At 39.1% G+C, this 23,206-nt stretch overlaps 1 protein-coding gene across 8 annotated transcripts in view; it reads right to left on the bottom strand.

Moving 5' to 3' along the window:
• Positions 1–23,206, bottom strand: part of LOC104587492 (RNI-like superfamily protein) — a 46,811-nt gene continuing 23,605 nt past the window's right edge. For 3 of the 8 annotated variants that reach the window (XM_088897746.1, XM_088897745.1, XM_010245122.2), the window contains exons 8-13: positions 16,385–16,471; positions 16,201–16,273; positions 16,043–16,110; positions 15,884–15,952; positions 2,154–2,259; positions 1,578–2,043 (exon numbers count right to left, since the gene is read on the bottom strand). In XM_088897746.1, the coding sequence (XP_088753872.1) occupies positions 1,978–2,043; positions 2,154–2,259; positions 15,884–15,952; positions 16,043–16,110; positions 16,201–16,273; positions 16,385–16,471 (469 nt within the window). In that variant the 3' untranslated portion in view covers positions 1,578–1,977. Of the gene's footprint in view, positions 472–1,577; positions 2,044–2,153; positions 2,260–15,883; positions 15,953–16,042; positions 16,111–16,200; positions 16,274–16,384; positions 16,472–23,206 lie in introns of those variants that run through there. The other 5 variants (XR_016082411.1, XR_016082410.1, XR_016082408.1 and 2 more) reach the window with 5 other exon arrangements.

Below are 23,206 nucleotides of genomic sequence, written 5' to 3'. Positions count from 1 at the left end.
TTTGACATTTTGAATGTTTATAAGTCTACAGTGGAATTCAGAAATCTGCAATGGGTCTGTCCGTACTTTTCCAGAAAAAAAAAAAAAAAAAAAAAAACACTTACATGGCATTGATCTGGATGAAATGCATTAGAGAAAGGGCATCGATGCCACACACATGGAAAAGGAAAAGAGAGACCTGGAGAGGGTCGGTGCCAAATTTAACAGTATGTATGCCACTTCAATGATTCAAATGGTTGAGATCACATGATTCAACCGTTGGAACTGCAATGATTCAGGTTGAGATCACATGATTCACCTACGCTGTCCGACTTCAGATATCGAATCCGAAGTCGATTTCATGAACAGATATTGCCCAAGAACCCATAAAGAAACAAAGGAATATGATTTCTTTTGTAACACAAACCTTCACCTGAGAAATCTTCTTGGCGTCGACAATGGCTCCTAGTTCTGGTTTCTCCCTTGGGATGCCTGACAAGAGGTAAGCGGAAAAGATCTCAGAAACAGATTTCAAAATCATTAGGAGTTCAACTTGTTTAGTCGCTGACGATGTAAAGCATCTAAAATTAAAACCTTCCTGACACCCAGTTGCCTGTGTTCATTCCATCCTTATGAAATTGCAAAAATGAACTCAACAACTAGTCCCAGAACCAGGCGGTAGTTGATGAATCGGGATTCGCTCCTCATAGTGCACCTCACAGCACACCTGACCATGTATTGGGAACATCTCTCCATGAATAACAACACACAAGTTTGGGAGATGTTCACAATGTGCAGACGTATTGTGACGTATGAAGAGCACTCTTGAGGAGCAGATCCAGACTCGTAACTGATGCCTTTAGGCAACCAGTGATACCCATCTAGTGTTATAGTGACTGTATACCAAAGTAATACAAGCTTAATCAGTTAAGTGCCACTTCATAGGTAAATCTTCGAAAAGAGAGTCCAGTTTCCAGTTTTCCACTTTTGGTTGAATGTTTCAGCACACTTTCTCCATCTGGCTAGTTGCAGATTCAAGTTTGTGAGGTGAGAAGGTGAGCTGCACCAGCTTCAACAGTGTGGCACTTGTTTAAGTGCATCATCCCATCTATAACAGCATGCAGAAGGCATAGTGCAATGGTCCGGGAGCCGGGACTAAAGCACTTGAACCATCAGAAACCATGAAAATTTTCAGTCAGTAAATGCAGCCCCTCGTTCCTGACCACACGAAAGAAACTTTGATCCATTTTGGGACCATCCAAAAGAGAGTTAGAATCAAAGGAAAAAAAGATGGGACACCCAGCACTAAACTGTAATAGACCCATGACTGCACCCCAACTGATCTGAACTTGATAGAGAGGAGGAACACTAGATGCTACCACAGAAGAATTTGAAGTTTGAAGTTTGAAGTTTCACCAGACATCGGAGCAGCACATTCCAGAAAAAAATGTTCTTATTCCTTCTTTTTTTTATCAGATTTTGAAGTCAACTCTTTCGAATTTACAAGATTGGATAAAATATTTGCTATAACAGAAAAATCCATCGCAGAAGACCTAGCATAGCAAAAATAAAATATTTTCGGGGCTCTAGCAGAAATTTTCAGATGAGTCATGTCCCCAAAATTATCAATTGGCTTGTTTAACCATCCAAACAAGAGCAAACAATTGACATGGCTTCAACAATCTAGAAATCAACTGCTGAAAGGGATTACAGAGTCTTAGAAGTCAACATGGATTGAATGACCCGGAGATCATTGGCAGATTACATCCATAATATTGTACTGAATGACTCGGAGATCATTGGCAGGCTACATCCATAATATTGTACTGAACACCTTTGCTGTGTCAAACTGTCAGTAATGGAAATGGCATTTCCCCATGTTTAAGCAAGTACCTTGCTAATGTATGTCAAGCAATAGAAGCTGGATAGACGCTTCATTGAGTGTGATAGTCATGTTGGTGCAAAATGTTTATTGAAGTGCTTCCACGGACCAAATTACTAGCTATGCACTTTGAAGCACCTCAGATGTGGGAACAATTGTAGCAATTCATCACGGCTCCGTCTCTAAAGAGTAAGACAAATATTTTGGAGTTAGATTGCTAAAAAAAATAAAAAAAAACACTATACGAACCGAAGAAATCGATATATGCTTTATACAGAACATAGCAACAAACCTTAATGCCAATACATCCATTAACATCAAGGGTTGCTAGTGTATTTGAGCAGAACCTTGACAGGACCTCCAGGCACCTATCTGTCACTCCAACGATTCCAAACAAGCTGTGTTGAATCATTCCAATAGATCAGTTATGTAAATGATTAAGAAAAGAATGTGGTATTCAATAAACTAAACTTTTAGTAGTATCCTGGGCGTTTCTTTGCAGTGGTGCAGTATGAGGCACAATGTTAACTGGTCAATTGCACATCAATCTGAACTGTACCACATGCTTGCCAATCTGAAGGGCTACCATTTGCACATCCTAAAAATCTAAAAATTACATCATCCTAACTATACAATCCAACACTGTTAGCTGGGCACCTGAAACTTATGGATCAAGTGTGCCAATATTTGGTAAGGAAGTTCTTGTAACATGCTGATGATTTTTCCAAACAGAAGGGGGAAATGGAAAGAAAAGAAAAAAAAAAAAACAGAACATTAGCATGTAAAAATCTTAGATAAGGTGCTGTAGGATGAGAAAATCAAATGAGGCACCAAAACTTTGGCTTTCCAAGTTTTCTTTAAATTTAGTATTTTTAACCATATATTTAAATTATTTGTTTAGTTTAATATTTACCTGTAGCTGAATCTCTTTTCCATCACAACAAAGTAGGTTGCTGCACATGAAGTATTTACTAACATGGCCTAGTTTTTGTTCATTTGTTTTCTATTTTATCCTTTATCTTGTTTTATCTCTTTATCCTTTTTTTATCAATAATGGAAAATTTTATTAAAACAGTGAAGCTTTAATTACAGCAGAGGGGGAGATAAACTGTCTTAGCTCCCCCAACAGCATAAAAAAGAAACAGATTTAGAAATGAGCCCGAAAAAAGGAACCCCTATTCACCCCTTGCTTGGCTAGCCCATCAGCAAGTGAATTAGCAGTTCTCTTTACCCAACTGTATTTAACCTCAATGTCCCTAGTCAGCCACTTAAGTTTTTTCTTTTCATTGCTGTAATTCCATATACCCGAGCTGCCCTCCCTAAGCCATCTCACCACCACCTCCGAGACACCCTCAATAACTAGTCTTCTAATGTTCAACTCCCTTGCTCTTTGGGCACCTTCCAGGGTTGCAAGGATCTCAGCCCTAAGAGAGTCTCCTTCACCAATAGGACCTGAGAATAAGCCTGTAAACGGTATCCAGAAATTCGAATTTGAATTCGAGATTTGACTTAAACGAATCGAATTTGAATGATTCAAATGGAATAAACAGTCAAATTTGAATATAATTTTTGTACCGATTATTTAATCGGACCGAATTCGAATATATATTGATTTGATTCGATAATATTTGAATTCGATAATATTATAATATAAATATATTATATTCTAATTTGACTAACTTGTAGTGCACCTTTTACACACGACCCAAAGCGTCACCTGTATCTACTTATTACAAAAGACATAAAAGTTGCTCCTGATTCGTTTACCGAGATACCAAAAGCCTTTCAACTTTTTCATTTACCAAGATACCAAAAGCCTTCTTTTCTATATCTCTTTTCCCCTCTTTGTCTCTTTCGTTCTCACACTCAGGATGAAAAGTTTTATGCAACACCTTTCGTTTTGGTGCTCAGGATGAAAAAAGTTTAGAGAGAAAGTAAGGAGAACCAGCTTCTATCAAAGACGAAAGGGCTTCTGAAGATTAAACTTCAACTTCTGTCAATTGGGGCCATTATCCAAGATTTCTTGCTCTTACTTTGTTCTCTCTCTCTCCTTCTCTATCTCCTGTTTCTTCTTTCTTTTGGGTTATGTTTTTTTTTTTTTTGTCTATTTTCTTTCTTGTTTTAGATTTTTTGAGGCTTTTAGTGATGATTTTATTTTTCGAGTTTTTTTTTTTGGTGTTGTTCACATGCGATGGTTGTTTCTCCTCTTTAGTTTGGTTTTTAGATTTATAGTTTTCTCTGCAAAATCGGTTATAATCGAATATTCAACATTTTAATCAAAATCGAATCCGGTTGGGATTTCTGAATACCCGACGGATTTCGAGTCGAATTCGAATCACTTATTATGTAATTGGAATCGAATTCGAACATGGCCTGATTCGATTCGAATTCGCTCCGTTTACAGGCCTACCTGAGAACATGGCTAAGAAAAAGCCCCTCCTTATTCCTAAGAACTCCCCCAATACCAGACAGCCTTGGGTTCCTAAAGCTGCTGCCATCAAAGTTTAGTTTTATAAACCCAATGGGAGGAGGGGTCCAAGAGGGATTAGAAACCCTTTTGACCTTGGCAGAGTTAGCTATCTGCTTCCAATTCCTCAACAAGTCATCTAAGGAGAAGTCTGAAAATAAATCCAAGGATTTCAGCCAGTGTACCTGATGCAGGAGCTGAAGAGTCAAAATTGGAATTTTATGATATTTTATGTATTTCTGTATTTTTTGACAGTAGGGGCATGTTTAAAATTTCAGTCATTGCATAAGTAGGATCAGAGCTATTGAGTCTTCTTTGAATTGAAATAGGATATGACAGGTTAGTTTGACTCCTAAGACTATTATGAGTCTAACAGTTTGACTCCTAGGATTATTATGAGTTTAGAGTCTATAAATATGTATGGACGTTTTACACAAAGGTAATGAATTATATTGAGTTTTCTTCAGCTTATGCTAGCTATGGTGAGTGATTCCCATGCCCTAGAGTGATTCTAGGCACCCTGTGAATGATTCTCGGTATTTTCTCTTTTATTCCTTCAAGAAGCCATTACAGCCATCAATAGCCATAAAACTCTGATTAAGAAGACCATTCAACATTCTCTAAGGACTAGAACTGATCAAGAAGACCATTCAACATTCAACATTCTCTTATTTCTCTCCCTATTTTCTCTTTTATTCCTTCAAGAAGCCATTACATCAGTTGGTATCAGAGCTAATGGTTTATTCACTATGTTCTCACAAAGTGACCGATTCTATAGGCCTAGGGTATCTTCTAGACAATCTTATAGGTCTAGAATCAATGGTGATTGGGTATCTAAACCATATGAAGGGTCTTTGGTTGACTTATTTGAGAAGATGGTGGAAGAAAACAGATCTAATAATGTTGGCTACGGGAGCAAGGTTTTCAAACATGTCAGAAGACAAAGGGAAATACCATATTTCAAAGGAGATGTTGATCCGCAAGCATTCTTTGATTGGGTTGCTGAACTAGAAGAATATTTTGATTGGCATGATATGCTTGGCAAACAAAGGATTAGATTTGCACACATGAAGCTGATGAGTCATGCTAAAGTATGGTGGAGAACTCTTGAGCAACAACTAGAAAATAGAGGCAATGATCCAATTAGTACATGGGCAGAGATGAAGAGGTGCTTGCAAGAAAAGTACATCCCACTAGACTTCCATGATGATCTATATATGGAGTTGACTAATTTTGAGCAAAAGAAGCAGCAACAGGTTACAACAAAGAACTTGAAGACTGAGGAAATAGTTGGTTAGCCACGAGTGTGGGGTTCCATACCCACACTCAGGCTCTAGTGTGTGTGGTTTCATACCCACACCTAGTTGTTTCTAATTTCTTTTTAGTAGTTTCTAATTTTTGTTATTAGAAGTTTCTAATTTCTGTTAAGTTGGGCAGGCTGGCCTTATTGTTTCTAATTTTTGTTTCTATTCTTGTAAGGATCCTAAAAGTTATAAATAAAGAAGTGTATGGGGTGGTAGATCATTCACCACCGAACCCCTTCTTTCTTTTCTCCTCTCTTCACTCTCTCTCTCTCTCTCTCTTCTTCTCTTCAAACCTGTAATACAGTAAACAGTTCTTCTTCTTCTTTCAAGTTGGTACCAGAGCCTTAGGTCTAGGGTTTCTCATGTGGATTTAATTCAGCTAACCACATGAGAATTGTTTAGGGCTGAAAGTTCAGAAAGATCCTTATTTTGGATGATTCTTGGAGGTTGCAAGAAGGCTTTAGCAGCTGTCGTAAGATTGGAGAGAGCTTTTTGTAATCAGGAAGAAGTAGGCAGGAATTGAGTGATCAAGATCGATTCTTGATCAAGATTGGAGGTGCCGATCAACTTTTTCTTGGTTCTTTGATCAAAGGTGCTGATAGTAATCGATTGATCAAGTTTGAAGACTGAAGGTAGCAATCAGTTTTCTGGCCTTTTTTCTTCATAAACTCGGCTGTTATCAGCCTTGAAATACAGCTTTTTCTTGTCACAGTAGTTTAAAGCCTCTTCTTAACTTAGAATGGAGTACAAGAATCAAGGGGAAGGTGCTTTTGGGATTGGTGGTTCAAGTAACATGACTGAAAACACCTTTCAGATTACAACTGTTAAATTTGATGGATCAAACTACTTGGAATGGGCCCAATCAGCCATGATAGCTATTGGGGGTAGAGGAAAATTGAACTTCTTGCTAGGGGATGTGAAGGAACCCTCCAAGGAGGACCCTACTTATGCTAGGTGAGTCCAAGAGAATTTTTTGGTGATGACATGGCTGTGAAACTCTATGCAGCCAAACATCAGCCAAAACTACTTGTGGGCCAAAACAGCTAAGGAAATATGGGATGTTATGAAGGAAACCTACTCTCAACCTCTTAATGTTGCTAGGGCTTATGAGCTAAAATGTGAGGTTAAAAATCTGAGGCAAGGAGAGAAACAGGTCTCTGTTTACTTTTCAACCTTAAAATCCCTGTGGCATGAAATTGACCATCTTGAAACAATTGAGTGGGAGAGCTAGAAAGATGCACAAACATATAGAAAACAGGTTGAAACTAACAGAGGCTTTGAGTTCCTAGCTGGTCTGAACTTTGAATATGACATTGTGAGACAACAGTTGTTGACAAGAGATGGTGTGACTTTATCACAAGTCTATTCCCTAGTGCATAGTGAATAAACTAGGAGAAAGGTTATGTTGCAGCAACAGCCCTCCGAATCAGCCTTGTAGTAGTTAGACCTAAATCTGGGGGGGATAAGGAGAAGAAGGAAGCTAAGAAGGACTTAGTACGTGAACATTGCAAGAAACCTAAACATACTAAGGACACCAGTTGGAAGTTGCACCCTCATCTAGTTCCAACAAAGCTCAAAAATAAGAAAGGGAATGCTAACATGGCTGTCAACACTGGTAGTACAACTTCATCAGGCACAAGAGGCACTCCTCTAGATACCCTAGCTGCAGTTCGAGCTGCTTTAACTCAATTAGAAAATGAATTTAACAATTCAGCTCAGCCTACATCAGCTCAACAGCCTACTTCAGCCCTTGCTCATACAGGTACAAGAGCTACTGCTTGTCATGCTTCTGTCCCAGGTAATACTAGACCTTCTTGGGTAATAGATTCAGGTGGGAGAGACAAAGTTTCTATTGTTGATGGCTCTCTTATACCAATTTCTGGCAAGGAAGACATCAGATTATCAGATACCATCACCCTATCCTCAGTTTTGCATGTTCCCAAGCTTATTGCTAACTTACTTTCAGTTTGTAGTACTACTAAAAATCAAAACTATTTGGTAGCTTTTTTCCCTGATCGGTGTATTTTTTAGGATCTGAAAACGAAGAAGGTGATTGGGATTGGCCATGAGATGAATGGAGTCTACCTGCTGGAACATTCACAGGGGAGCAGAGTGAAGCAAGGAAATTGTTTGTTTCTCAGTCTTGTAGTAAGATTATGCTTTGGCACAACCGCTTAGGTCATTTATCTTTTGGGTCTTTAAAGAGTCTTTTTCCAAACTTGTTTGAGTCAGTAGAAGTGTCTAGGTTAAAATGTGAAAGTTGTGAACTTGCAAAATATAGTAGATCGTCTTATCCTTTAAGTAATAAAAGAAGCAACCTTCCTTTTGAGATTGTGCATACCGATGTTTGGGGGCCCTACCATACTCCCGCCATGGGGGGTATAGAAATTTATTATTATTTGTTGATGACTATACCCGTTTTTCATGGGCCTATCTTATGCACTCTCGAGATGAGGTCCCCTCTCTGACCCAAGCTTTCCATCAGATGATCCTAACTCAATTTGAAACCAAGATCAAGATTCTTAGATCTGATAATGCCAGGAATACTTTGCAAAATCCTTGGCATCCTATCTCCTTGATCATGGGATCATTCATCAGAGCACTTTCCTCACACACCTCAACAAAACGGGGTTGTTGAGAGAAAAAACAGACATATTTTAGAGGTAGCCAGAAGCATTATGCTCAACTCCAATGTTCCCATACACTTCTGGGGAGATGCAACCCTTACAGCCATATACCTCATTAACAGGGTTCCTTCATGGATCCTAAACATGCAAACCCCGTTTAGTCTTCTATATCCAGATAAGGACCTATTCACTATTCCCCTCAAAACTTTTGGGTGTACTTGTTTTGTTCAAATCCTTGGACCTCATCGCTCCAAGTTTGATCCCAAAGCCACTAAGTGTATTTTCTTTGGGTATGCACAAAATCAAAAGGGATATTGCTCTTATGAGCCAGTTTCAGGGAAGCGCTTTGTATCCATGGATGTCACCTTCTTTGAGGATATGCCCTACTATCATAAGGCTTCTCCTTAGGGGGAGAATAGTGAGGAAGGGATTTCAATTTCAGCTCCAAGAGTTCCTTTACTTGTCCCGGTTACTAGTGGGGGGGGGAGTTGCGAAGAAGGTTGTCAAAAATGCAGGGAGTTGAGAGTGTATCACAGAAAGTGGTGGAGGCAGGTTGATTCTCGTACTCAACAGCAATCCAAGCCAGTTCCAACATCTTCTACAGCTCTAGATCCAGACACTACTACTGCTCCCACTGTTGATCCCACTGTTACAGAGGTTCAGCCTTCACTGACAGATTACCTTGATCTTCCAATTGCTATTCGTAAAGGGAAGCGCCATTGCACCCCATCCACTGCCCATTGCATCTCCAAGTTCATTTCCTATAATTGTCTCTCTGAATCCTACAAAATCTTACTTCGCATCTATTTTTGCTATTCCTATACCAAGAAAAGTGCAAGAAGCTCTTTTGATACCTGAATGGAAAGAAGCAATGCAAGTAGAGATGGATGCTCTTGTCAAGAACAACACATGGGAACTAATTAACCAGCCTGAAGGGAAGAAACCTGTTGGATGCAGATGGGTGTTTACTGTGAAATATAATGCTAATGGTACTGTAGAGAGGTATAAGACCAGATTGGTTGCAAAGGGATTCACACAAACTTATGGCATAGACTATACAGAAACCTTTGCACCTGTTGCAAAAATGAACACTATCAGAGTTCTTCTATCCATTGCTACAAACTTCTCATGGCCACTATTTCAGCTGGATGTTAAGAATGCCTTCCTCAACGGAGACTTGCACGAGGAAATATACATGGAGTTATCCCCTGGTTTTTATAGTACAAAAGCATGAAAGAAAGTTTGCCTTTTGAAGAAGGCCTTGTACGGGCTGAAACAATCCCCGAGAATTTGGTTTAATAGGTTTTTTTTTATCAATAACCACAAAATTCATTAATATTGGAAAAAAGTTACAGAGAAGAGGAGCTAAAGATTCTCAACTCCCCATAACAGAAATAAGCTTGGTTTGATAGGTTTAGACTGGCTTTGGATAAATTCGGATACATACAGGATCAATCAGATCACACTCTCTTCTTTAAGAAGACAGGTCATTCCCTGACTCTACTTGCAGTCTATGTAGATGACATTGTGATAACAGAAAGCGACACTAGTGAAATTGAAACCCTTAAACAGCACCTTCACAAGGAATTTGAAGTGAAATACCTAGGAAAGTTACACTATTTCCTAGGAATTGAGATAGCTCGATCTAAGCATGGCATTTTCATCTCCCAAAGGAAGTATGTTCTGGACTTATTGGAAGAAACTGGCAAGTTAGGAGTGAAACCTGCTGATACTCCCATTGAGCCTAACCATAAGATAAGTGCAAAAAGCGGAGAACTCCTTGAGGAAAGGGCTATGTACCAAGTTGGGAAACTTCTTTATCTCTGTCTAACCCGACCAGATATTTCTTATGTCGTCAGTGTTGTCAGTCAATACATGCATTCTCCCAGGACCACCCATCTCCTTGCAGTAGAAAGGATTCTTGACTACTTAAAGAGATGTCTAGGGAGAAGTATATTCTTCAAGAATAAAGAATAATGGTCATATGAAAATAAAAGTGTATACAGATGCGGATTGGGCTGGATGTGTTGATGATAGGAGGTCCACCTCTGGATATTGTGCATTTGTAGGGGGAAATATTGTTTCCTGGAGAAGCAAGAAACAAAATGTTGTTGCTTGCTCCAGTGTAGAAGTGGAATACAGATCCATCGCCAATGGTGTTGCAAAAGTGTTATGGCTGAGATCCTTGCTTAATGAGTTGGAGGTTGATTATGAGAAGCCTCTGATGTTGTATTATGATAATCAAGCTACAATTAATATTGCCCACGACCCAATACAGCACGACAGGACTAAGCATATCGAGGTTGACAGACATTTTATCCGAGAGTGAGTTGCATCTCAAGAAGTATGCCTTCCTTACATTACCCCAAGCATGCATTAGCTGATCTCTTCACCAAAGCAGTCACAAAGGCAAATTGGAGACAGATCTATACAAGTTGGGCATGACAAATATCTACTCCCAATTTGAGGGGGAGTGAAGAAATAGTTGGTAAGCCACGAGTGTAGGGTTCCATACCCACACTCAGGCTCTAGTGTGTGTGGTTTCATACCACACCTAGTTGTTTCTAATTTCTTTTATTAGTAGTTTCTAATTTCTGTTATTAGAAGTTTCTAATTTCTGTTAAGTTGGGCAGGCTGGCCTTATTGTTTCTAATTTTTGTTTATTTCCTATTCTTTTAAGGATCCTAAAAGCTATAAATAAAGAAGTGTATGGGGTGGCAGATCATTCACCACCGAACCCCTTCTTTCTTTTCTCCTCTCTCTCTCTCTCTCTCTCTCTTTTCTTCTCTTCAAACCTGTAATACAGTAAACAGTTCTTCTTTCAAGTAAGACAATGGGAAGAAGGTACAAAGTTAAAAAGAAAGTAGATGATTCCTTGCATGTTGATACCTATCCTATAGCTGAAGCTAAAGAAGAAGAATTTCAAGCTATAGAAATTGTAGATATTAAAAATCAAGAGGGTGCATGCCAAGAAAAAAAAAAAACAATAATTGTTGGAGTTTCCAACACCCATGATCAGCCTGAGGTTAATGATCAAGAAGAAATAGAAGAGGATCAAGTTAAAGAAATTCAGGTGCAAAATACAAATGTGTTGACTGTAGTAGATCCTAATAAGAAAGTAACTGACTTTACCTTTCAAGTTCAACTAGAACTAATTCAAGAATTGCAACCTAACATAGCACAAGTCCCACCAATATCAACAATGAGAGTCCTAGAGTTTGTTGAAGAGCCAAGGATAGCAGAACACATAGAGATGGTGATTCCTAAGTTAGAGGTCGAAGGAAAGGTTCCCAATGTTGCAGTTAAGAGTTTGGATAAGCAAAGAGAAGATTCATCATAATGGTTGGTTGATGAATTAAGTGTTCAAAAAGTAATGTTATCGATGATTTCACAAAGATGGTTAGGGAAGTCGGTGTTTTAGAAATACATTTCTTTCAAGATCCTTTTTCTAGTTCTGTGTGTGGCCTCTACTCTACAATCCAAGAACATAGCTGTGGGAGTCCTACTCCCTTTGTAATTAGGGCATATCAACTTTTCATCTTCAAGTTGTTCAAAACTCGAGGACGAGTTTTTCTCAACCGGGGGAGAATGATGCAAGAGCTAAAGAGTCAAAATTGAAATTTTATGAATTTCTGTATCTTTGGACAGTAGGGGTATTTTTGTCACTTTTGCAATTTCCTATTGGGGTCCAATGATAGGGTTTAAATTGTCTAGTTATAGTTTGTTTATGTTTAAAATTTCAAAGTCATTGCATAAGTAGGATCAGAGTTATTGAGATTTCTTTGAATTGAAATAGGATATGGCAGGTTAGTTTGAGTCCTACTAGGATTATTGAGTCTAACAGTTTAACTCCTAAGACTATTATGAATCTAACAGTTTGACTCCTAGGATTATTATAAGTTTGTAGTATATAAATATGTATGGACGTTTTACACAAAGGTAATGAATTATATTGAGTTTTCTTCAGCTTATGCTAGTTATGGTGAGTGATTCTCATCCCCTAGAGTGATTCTAGGCACCCTGTGAGTGATTCCCGGTATTTTCTCTCTTCTTTCTCTCCCTATTTTCTCTTTTATTCCTTTCAAGAAGCCATTACAGCCATCAACAGCCATAAAACTCTGATCAAGAAGACCATTCAACATTCTCTAAGCACTAGAACTGAGCTGGTCCTACATCGGTATCATTCTTAAGTTTATCAATTCCAATAAATTTTCAATGGTTCTCTCCTTTTCTGAGAAAATTCGCAAATCTCTTTCTTCCCATAAAGACCAACAAACTGTTGCCCTAATACATCTCCATATAATCCTCCCTCTTTTCAAAGGCCTTCTAAAGTAAGGAGAGAAAAGGCTTTCTGAATTCGGGGGGGTCCAACTACACCCAAAGAGGGAGAATACCCATTCTCAAATAGTTCTAGCAACCAGGCAAGAAACCAATAAGTGATAACCAGTTTCCCCTTCAACTTTGCAGAGAATACACCTATGCAGGGATAAACAAGAATTGGGTCTCTTTCTTTGAAGCAGGTCACCAATGTTAATTCTTTCCAATAATATCTCCCAACAAAAAATTGAAGGGATGGGATATCCATCACATGGACGCCCAAGTCTTGCAGAATGAAAAAAGCGAATTTCAAAAATTTCTCCCATCTTTGTAGGGAATCGAATTCCCTATATTTAGAAAAACATGTTTTTCAATGATCAATCTTGAATCAAGAACCAAACCAGATCTGAACCAAAAGGAGTAGGAGGGAGGATGTACCTGATACAGAGAAGCAATATCTCCCAATGGAGGTGTTCACGCCCAAGGAAGGATCCAAAATCTGCTCCCACTGAAGATGGCGCAGTGCAGGATGGAGTAGAATCAGCAATGTTCTTCCAAAAGAACTTGACCCTTCGCAAGAATCAACTGGACGGCTTGTGAGTACAGCTCCAACCAATCTTTTTCCAAAAGATTGGAATCAAGATCAGATCTTGATTTCTTCCAAGAACTGGAGATCGAACTGAAGGTGATGGCGGCGGCAGGAAGGAGGCGGCAAGAGAGAATTCGCAGGGTGCAGAAATCTCTCTTCTTGTGATTTTCAACTCTGAAGAAAATTGAACATCAATCAATAATTGTTGCCGCCCCTTTCTCCTTTCATAATCTTAAAGGGATCAGCTCCTAATCCCATTAGGAGTTGCTAATCCAAATCATATTTGGATTAGAAGTCCCTTTAAGTGATAAGGGATAACCCTTATCTTATCTGCAGATCAGATCAGCCATCTCCTAATCTAATTAGGAGGCTTCCAGATCTAAATCTCATTTAGATCTTGGACTCTCTAAGTGGATAGGGTCTAGGCCCAATCCTATCAGCTGATCCATCTCATAATTCGCCCCCTTTAATTGACTGATCAAATCAGCCCAGTTTGAAATGGGCTTAAGGCCCATTTAAGGTTATGTACTCACTTGGCCTTCCAAACTGCTGCCCAGTTGGGCTTCCTTGTATGGCGTGGGACCCAAACATTGATCTACACATCAGCCACATGGGTTCATCCCAGCCTTTGTTACAAGGCCTGGCCGAATACACTGTTATGGACAGTGCACCCCCTGAAACCCATCTTATGGGCTCTATGAGCCCAACACTTACCCTAAGTGGTCCCTAGGCCAAGCCACTTTGTAACACCCAGGGACTTGTGGGCAGATGCAAGATTAGCCCATCAGGCATTATCCTCAATGGTCTTACACTTAACCTCTCAGCCCATAATGATCAAACATTGCCCGACAAGGGAGGACCTCTCCCTCGACTGCAAGGAACAGTGTTGCACTCTCCGCTTACATGGATCCCGGGAATTAAAACCTTTTGCAAATCATTTCGAAACCATAACATATATATATATATATATATATATATATATATATATATATATATATCTTTATATAAATATATTTTGCAAAACAAAATCTCAACAATTGAAATCGGTTGCCGGCAATCTTGGTTTCCATCAGAGAGAGTGCATCCCCGATCATTACCTTTGTCCGACAAAGGGGCTGATCCTGTCACTATGATCACCCACTCAGATGAATTCTCGGACTGTCCCAACATACCCAGGTCTTGACCCCCACTAAGGATCTCACTGATTGGTACATCAAAGACAGCTCAATCCGACACCTAGTGTAGTATCATAATCGAGTCTAGGGGTTAGGTATAACTTTCCAGTTTTGCCCATCTATCTCCAAGGTCCAGGGCAATACTGGAAATCTGGTCCGGTTCAAAGGTTCTATTAATCCTACACTGCATGTGCTTCGGGTCTCACCCTGGTAGCTGAGACAAGCCACCCCAACAGTTGGTCGCACACCAGTGTCAGCCTTGGCAGGATAAATCTCCCCAGACTTACCCAATGGCTGTGAACATTCTAAACTAACACAAGTCTCATTAAGTGTCTAGTTTAAGGGTATTACACAGAAACACACCACAGGAACATGAATCAAATGTGTACTTTATTCATTTACAATAAATTCATAATGTACATAATTCTGATTGAAGCTAAGGGCATACAACTGTTTAACAAAAATTGCCAACCCGAGGAGGAAAGGGCTTGCTCCAAACGCCTTTAACAGGGAAAGACTGACCGCTAGAGGTACCGGAGGAGGATGGGGTCCAAATTCTGACATCTTAGTGGGATCCAAGAAAATGTTTTCAAGAATGGTTAACAAATTCAAAGTACAACTAAGTTCTATGTCCCTAACAGCCCTTCTCAAGCCCAAGTTCCACCCAAACCCAGAAGAGGAGTCTGAAGACGAAATGAAAGAATTGAAAAGCTCATTCTTCAGATCAAATAGAGCATACAAAGATGGGAACTGGTCCATCAAGGGAGAATTGCCAACCCAAGTTTGCTCCCAAAACTTTATAAGGTTACCAGAATTCAAATCACACCTGATCCAAGGAGAGAAAGCTAGAAGAAGATTATGGACGGCTCTCCAAGGTGAAGCACATGTAGTCCTTGCCAGAATTCCAAGATCCTAGCCATTGTCCTCCAACCCATGAATGCTAGCCACTATCTTTGTCCACAACTTTTCCTTTTCCACCGGAAACCTCCAAAGCCATTTCCCCAATAAAGCCATGTTTCTTTTCCTGATGTTCCTAATCCCAAGACTACCTAGCTTCTTGCACCTAGTCACCACCTCCCACGCTACCCTATGGTCCCTCTTCTCCTCTCTTGGCTCCCACAAGAAATCTCTTATTAATTTTTCCAATTTATTGGAGACTTGTGGGTATCTTAAAGACTGACAAGAAATACACAGGCAGGTTAGTTAAGGTAGACCTGATCAAAGTGATCCTACCCCCTAAAGAAAGATAAATTTTCCTCCAAGAAACAAGTCTTTTCTCAAGACTTCTTTTTTTATAGTTTTTAGCACTTTATCCATTATCAATACTCTATAATATCACGACAAATGTAGGAAAGTTCCCATTCAAATAAGTGGCTTGCAACATATACATTATAACCAAAGACTTTCTTTGAATACTCAATGATGTAAACATTGAATCCACAGAATCCAGGAGAAAGCTTCCTTGATTAGGACTGAAGATTGTGAAGCATACATATTTGCAGGGCTATGAATTTAGTTCTCCTAGATCAGGTATAATTTATACCTTAGAAATTCAAGAGAGCAGCAACCTTCTGCAATGGCTATCACTCCCACATCAGTGATTTGAACACACCTATCAAGTCATACACAAGCCCTTATCAAGCTGCATACCTTTGTCTTTGTTTCCATCACTAGCTATAACAGCTCATAAGATTTAACTTACCATGTCAAGTTCAGAGACACCAGATTCTTGCACTTGGCTATACAGGAAAGGCCTTGATCGGAAAGATTCTGACATGCAGATTCAGTGATTCACATAATTAGTTTTTCCTCGTAACTACAAAAACTAGGTCTGAATATTTCAAGCAGGATGAAATTTACCTGTGCACCACAGAGATCTAAGAACCTCAGATGAGCTAAAACTGCAATCTTCTTGTAAGCTTCATCAGTGAAGCTGAATGCAATGAAGGCAGAGAATTCTACAGTTCAGATATTACAAAGAAACCCAACAAAGAGTAAATGCATCTATACATACATCTTAATGCATAAAGAACATATTGCATACCTTGAGAGTGCATAAAGGTTGAGACTTCGTAACAAGCAACACTTAAGCAATACTTGTTGCAATCCACCATCTGTTACCTTAACACACCTAAGAACAACAAAATGATGAATATCTGTAACATATGCATTATCTTGACTAACTGGTGACAGTAGTTCTTGATTTGAGATGGCTTAGGCAAGATGTCCAACATGGAATTTACATTAAAGATTGAAGCCTCTAGGATGGGTATGGCATAATGTCCATGCATATTGATTTGAGATGACAAGCCAGAGATGTTCCAAAAGGAAGAATCAAGGGGGATTCATATAATGGTTGAGCACTCTGTGAGATGAAAAGAATCAGCTTGTTTATATTAATCCTAGCCATATCTGTCAAAATCTTACAATTTTGGATACTATACATGATTCAAATCATGAATCCCAAGGTCCTATATCTGAATCCTTTTCTTAAAAATCTTATGATGTATAAGATTCATGTGATTTGAATCAATTCAATTCAGACTTAATTCTCTACCTAGCCTCCACATATTCTTAATTTTTGGCAAATTTCTAAAACAACAGAAATTATCTTATAATTCAGGATCCGATTTGATTCAATCTTCTCTATCATTTAAAATATGGTTATAATTTTCAAAACACCTATCTTATAATTCAGTATCTAATTTGATTCAAGTCCCCCCCCCCCTCCCTCAAGTGCCACTCTAGTAATAGTAAACATAATCAGAATGGTGATCATTCTGTTGGATCATTGGTAACAGCTATACTTGCCTTTGGAAAATAATTAATAGATTGGATGGTGAGGGTTATCTCAAATTAATGAATTCCAGCCTATGGTTCATGCAAGACATGTCCTGTCCATTGGACAGCTGGAGTCAGAAGCCATCTACTAGTTGTCTACTTGCTGAGCAGCTAGTGTCACAATATGGTTTATTAGAAGTTTAGAACATATTCCGTATTTTATAAGTGCAACTATTGAGATCTGGAGACCATGAGTGAGAAAAACCTAATAGTGATATCTTGCTTCCCAACTCCCAAGGATCAGATACCATAAATGGTTGATTTATTCAGATTAGTGCCTTTATCCTACTAAGTGGATAAATTCGAATGATATTATGCTACAAACAGAAGATTCAAGGATCAAGATCTATGAACACAATTCCCAAACTGATGGGGGAGAAGACTAGATAGAACCTGCCTACTTGGGCTCTCTCTTACCTTTAAAAGAATTATTTATTCAAGATGTGAACCTGTCCTTCAAATCTGATATAAAACTGATAAAAAATAAGAAAAGTGAGAGAAAAGAAGGTTACAGAAGAATAGAAGAAGAAGAGAAAGGAGAAGAGAGTTTGATGGGTTTCTCTCTCTCTCCCTTCACTAATCTTTTATTAATCTTAATAAATTATGCTAATTACAAGTCTGCCCTTTAAGTGGGCGGCCAGCAAAGCAAGAACTTAATAGAAATTAAAAAGAGATTAACAGGCCCATTAACTCATAAAACAGATAGAACACTACTTAAACATAAACCAAATATTAGGGCCCATTCGGCCCAGTCTCTCTACACTCCCCCTCAAGCTGAACATAGATGTCAATCATGCTCAGCTTGTTTATATAGTGTGTCAGCTTTCCTTTTGGAACACCTTTGGTCAAAACATCAGCCAACTGCTCTTCTGAAGCAATAACTAGCAAAAAAACTTCCCCTGAAGCAACTTTCTCCCTTATGAAATGTCTATCAACCTCTATGTGCTTTGTTTTGTCATGCTGAACAAGATTATGTGCAATGTTGATAGCTGCCTGGTTGTCACAGTAGAGCATCATTGGTTTTTCATAGTCAATACTCAACTCTCCCAAAAGTGATCTCGACCACAATAATTCTGACATTCCATGTGTCATCGCCCTGTACTCTGCTTCAGCTGAGGATCTGGCAATTATAGACTATTTCTTACTTCTCCATGAGACAATGTTCCCTGCCACCAAAGCTCAATATCCTGAGGTGGATCTCCTATCATCAATACATCCGGCCCCGTCAGCATTAGTGTATGTCTCTAGCTTCATGTGTCCATGCTTGGCAAACAGAATACCTTTCCCTGGAGTGTCTTTCAAGTAGCACAAAACTCTTTTTGCAGTTGCTAAATGTGTTTCTCTGAGAGAATGCATAAATTGACTAATAACACTTACTGCATAGGAAATATCTGGCCGAGTCATGCGGAGATAATAACAACTTCCCGAGCAGTCTCTGGACTACTCCCCTATCAATCAACAGTTTACCATCAATAGCAAAAAGCTTATGGTTTAGGTCTATAGGGGTGGAAGCCGGTTTAGCACCAAGCTTAACAATCTCTACAAGGAGATCAAAAACATACTTGCATTTAGAAATGAAGATACCATCCTTAGATCTAGCAACTTCAATTCCCAAGAAGTATTTGAGATCCCCCCCAAATCTTTTATCTCAAATTCAGTGTTAAGAAATCTTTTGAGCTTAATCACTTCCTGAGTGGCATTACTCGTAACCACAATGTCATCAACATAAACAATAAGAAAAGTCACCAAAGAGTTACTTCTCTTCACAAACAAAGTATGGTCAACTTGAGTCTATGTATAACCAAAAGAAACAAGGGCAGCTCCGGATCTCTCAAACTAGGCTCTAGGGTACTGTTTGAGACCATAAAGAGACTTCTTCAATTTGCACACCTTCCCTTGCATTTCCTTTCCATACACCCCTGGAGGTAAAGACATATAGACCTCTTCATGTAGGCCTCCATTCAAGAAGGCGGCTTTATTCCAGTATGTGCAAAGTGTTATGTACGTGGTCCCTATAATTGTACTTGCCACCTACCCTCTTCACTACTTACCATGGCATATGCTTGGGCAAGAGTGACCTCATCTTTGGCCAAGATGTTCTACCTAGTAATGCCGAACTTAGGGTTGAGTCCTATGAGAAACTCAAACACCCTATTTCGTTCCACTAGTTTTCTAAATGTCTCTACATCGTTAGTACTCTCCCATACAACTGTCTCCATAACATCAATTTCCTGCTATAGTGACTTCAACATGGAGTAATAAACTGCTACACTATTCCCCCCTATCTCAGATTGTTCACATCACTCTTCAACTTATAGGCTCTTTCAACATTTAACTTCTGTGAATATGTTTCTGTAACACTGTCCCATATCTCCTTGACTAAGGTCATCTAGAGGTAATGCTGACTTATATAGGGTTGTTGCTGCATAGAGTTGACCAACCACCCAATCACTGTGTAGTTTTTTTTTTTTTGATAAATCAATCACTGTGTAGTTCTCCTACATCTATTTCTCATATGCAAGGTCTGTCTTTGCAAGTTTCACCTTAGGCTGAGTTTGGGAGTACAAATGCAAATATATAGAGTACAGAACCTTATAATTTATATTATTTTGTATGTATTTATGCTCTACATATTTGCATTTGTACTCCTTCCAAACTGAGCCTTACTACCTATGAGATACCCTACTTTACTTCTACTGCAAACACAAATCCATATGGACTATGCCCAGGCTATATAATTGGTTCCATTTAGTTTAATTGTGGTCACACCAGTCAAAAAGGAATCTACCGGACCAACCTTGGATATCGGCATCTACTTCATTTCACTTCCAAATTGCTCCATTGATCAAGCGGAAAAAAAAAACTAGTTTTTTAGTCTTTATATGCCTAACTTAGGTCAGTACAGTACTTGGAGATTCAAAAACTAGGATTTCACTGCACCCAGCTATTAGGGAGAAAAAGAGAAGAAGTAGTCACTCCTACCAGAGCTTTCCAACCCTCTTCAAATCTCAACCGCACATTTCTAGGGGTCCAACTACACCTCCAAAGCCCTGAGTGCCACATCCAATCCTTCTCCTTAACTTGTAACTTGAAATCTCTCTAGTTAGCTAGGGTTTTGGACAGAAAAGTTGTGGCTCCAATTCCTGGCAATTTTCGGCCAGATTCTAACTCTCCAAACCCTCTACCAACTAGGCAAATAGTCCTCTGATTGATCAGCAACTTATCTCTCCATACACTCTTCCAATCGAAGGGTGTATGGGAAAAAAAAAAGAAGAGAAAAAGAAAAGAGGAGGAAGAATTGCTTTGATACCAAGATGTGAACCTGTCCTTCAAATCTGATATAAAACTGATAAAAAATAAGAAAAGTGAGAGAGAAAAGAAGGTTATAGCAGAATAGAAGAAGAAGAGAAAGGAGAAGAGATTTCGATGGGTTTCTTTCTCCCTTCACTAAACTTTTATTAATCTTAATAAATTATGCTAATTACAAGTCTGCCCTTTAAGTGGGCGGCCAGCAAAGCATGAACTTAAAGGAAATTAAAAAGAAATTAACAGGCCCATTAAGAAAATGCCCATTAACTCATAAAACAGATAGAACACTACTTAAAACAAACCAAATATTAGGGCCCATTTGGCCCAATCTCTCTACAATTCATAAATATCCGTATGGTGATTGAACTGCATCTTCACCTTTTCTTTTTAGAGATAATCAAATTCCAATATAAGCGAGGGTTCAGATAAGTACCCTACCCAAATCTTTTCCTTCTATGTGTCTTTTTTTTTATGAATAGTGAAGTATTTTATTAAGATTAATAAAGGTGAGCCAGTTTCTACTTTCCTTGTACCTTCTGAGTTCTCTTCGGAATTTGGTTGGAATTTGGGACTAAGAAGAGAAATCAGAGACACAGAATTGGATAGAACCTTATCACTCCTTTCCATCCTTGAAGGAGTGTTCCTAGAACCAACAAAGGTAGACAGCAGAATTTGAACCCGCTCTCCTTCTGGTACATTCTCTTGTGCCTCTTTTTTTCAAGCCTTAACACAATCAACTGCTCCCTTTGGTTTATCCTTTCCTGTTAAGGAGGTGTGGTCTCAACCTATTCCTTCAAAGGTGGGAAGTTTCTGTTGGGAATCCTTCCTAGAAAGAGTTAACACAGGAGATCTTCTTCAAAGAAAAAGGCCCAATAGATGTTTGTCTTCTCATTGGTGTGTCCTCTGCAAAGCCACTGGTGAGTCTGGGTTTCACTTACTAATTTCTTGTCAATTTGCAAACTTTATTTGGGAATAAACACTTCTTTATGTGGGTGTAGGTGGAACTCTCCAACGGATGTGCAAGGCTTGTTTACTTCCTCTCCTTCTAGCTGGCCAGTTAAAAGAGCAAAGATTATGTGGAGATGTTTTAGGGCCGCAAGTGTGTTGGTCTATTTGGGAAGAAAGAAACTTGAGAATCTTCTCAGAAAAGGAAAGAAGTGTGGAAGCAGTGATAGAAGTGATTCATGCAAGGGTAGTTCATTGGCTGAAAACATTTGACTTATTTATGGACTTCTCAATTGATGATTTGTCAGGGAATTGGAAGGAAATTGCAGATTCAGCCCTAGCAAGAGGGTCTCAAGTTCTGTCTAGACCCCTCCACCTATTGGCTTTACTAAGCTGAACTTTGATGGCAGCAGCATGGGCAATCCTGGGCCCTCCGGAATAGGGGGAGTCTTGAGGGACGAAAGAGGGACTGTGATGGCTATGTTTTCTGGCTCAATTGGAATAGGGGACTCAGAAGGAGACTCTGAAACAGTGGTGAATTGGTTAAAAGGAGAAAACTCAAGACTATGTAGCTACAGCAATGAAAAGAGGAAATACAACTGGCTGACAAAAGATATGGAAGTTCGATGCACTTGGATAAAGAGAAGCACAGACTCTTTTGCAAATGGATTAGCTAGACAAGGGGTGAATAGGAACTCTGTTTCTTGGGCTCAACTGTAATTTTTTCTGTTTTTTGGCTTTAGTGGCATTTGTAGGGAGTTAAGTTACTTTAGCTCCCGTTGAATTTTTTTAGCATTTAATTAATTAATGAAATCTCTGTTATTGATAAAAAAAAAAAAGATTAATAAAGGTGAACTGCCAAGTGAAAGATTTTGGGTAAGTGGGATTAGGTAATCACCTATAGTGAAGTAGGGAGGAAGGAGGTTTGGGATTAAGTAATATTCGGAAAATGAATGAAGCTTTGTTGGGAAAGTGGTTGTGGAGGTTGGCAAGGGATAGGGATAAGTTGTGGGCTAAGGTAATACTGAGTATTCATGGGCAAGCAGATGATGGCTAGGACTCTGGGCTTTTGGCAAGGACTACTAGAGATTCTCCATGGAGACCATACATGCCATTCTTCCTTCATTTCTGCAGTACAAAAGGTATGATCTTTGTTCTGGGAACCAGGTGAATTTCTAGGAGCATCTTTGGGTGGGAGATGTGCCATTGAAAGATCCAATTTCCCTCTTTATTTTCTCTCTCCCGGTATAAAGGGGAACCCATGTCTACTTTTTAGGTCCCTTTTGAATCAACTTTGGGTTCGATTGGGATTGGGTCTTAGAACAGGTCTTAGGAATTCAGAATTTGGAAATGTCTTGGATCTAATCCAGATTTTGAATGGGGTGGTATTGGACCCTTCAAACAGGGATAGTGGAATTTGGACCTTATCCCCCTTCGGTGTCTTTTCCTGTGCCTCTTTCTTTAAGTCTCTGGTGCAACCTGCCAACAACAATGTCCAAACTTTTCCAGTAAAGGAAGTATGGGGTACATCGATCCCTCCGAGGATTGAAGCTTTTTGTTGGGAAGCCTTTTTGGAAAGATGCAATACTTGTGATTTACTCCAAAGAAAAAGGCCTAATTGTTGCTTGTCTCCAAACCTGTGCAAGGCTAATGGTGAAAGCCCCTACCACTTATTAATTTCTTGCTCATTTGGTTCTGATATTTGGGAATGGTTTATGGCTTTATTTGGATATAGATGGATCCCTCCTCCAAATATGCAAGGCTTGTTTGC

This window comes from Nelumbo nucifera, chromosome 2 (genome assembly GCF_055504915.1).
Source record: "Nelumbo nucifera cultivar China Antique chromosome 2, China Antique-T2T, whole genome shotgun sequence".
Classification (NCBI taxonomy): domain Eukaryota; kingdom Viridiplantae; phylum Streptophyta; class Magnoliopsida; order Proteales; family Nelumbonaceae; genus Nelumbo; species Nelumbo nucifera.
The sequence above is the reverse complement of the archived record's forward strand: the minus strand, read 5'-3'. Positions and strand labels throughout refer to the sequence as shown.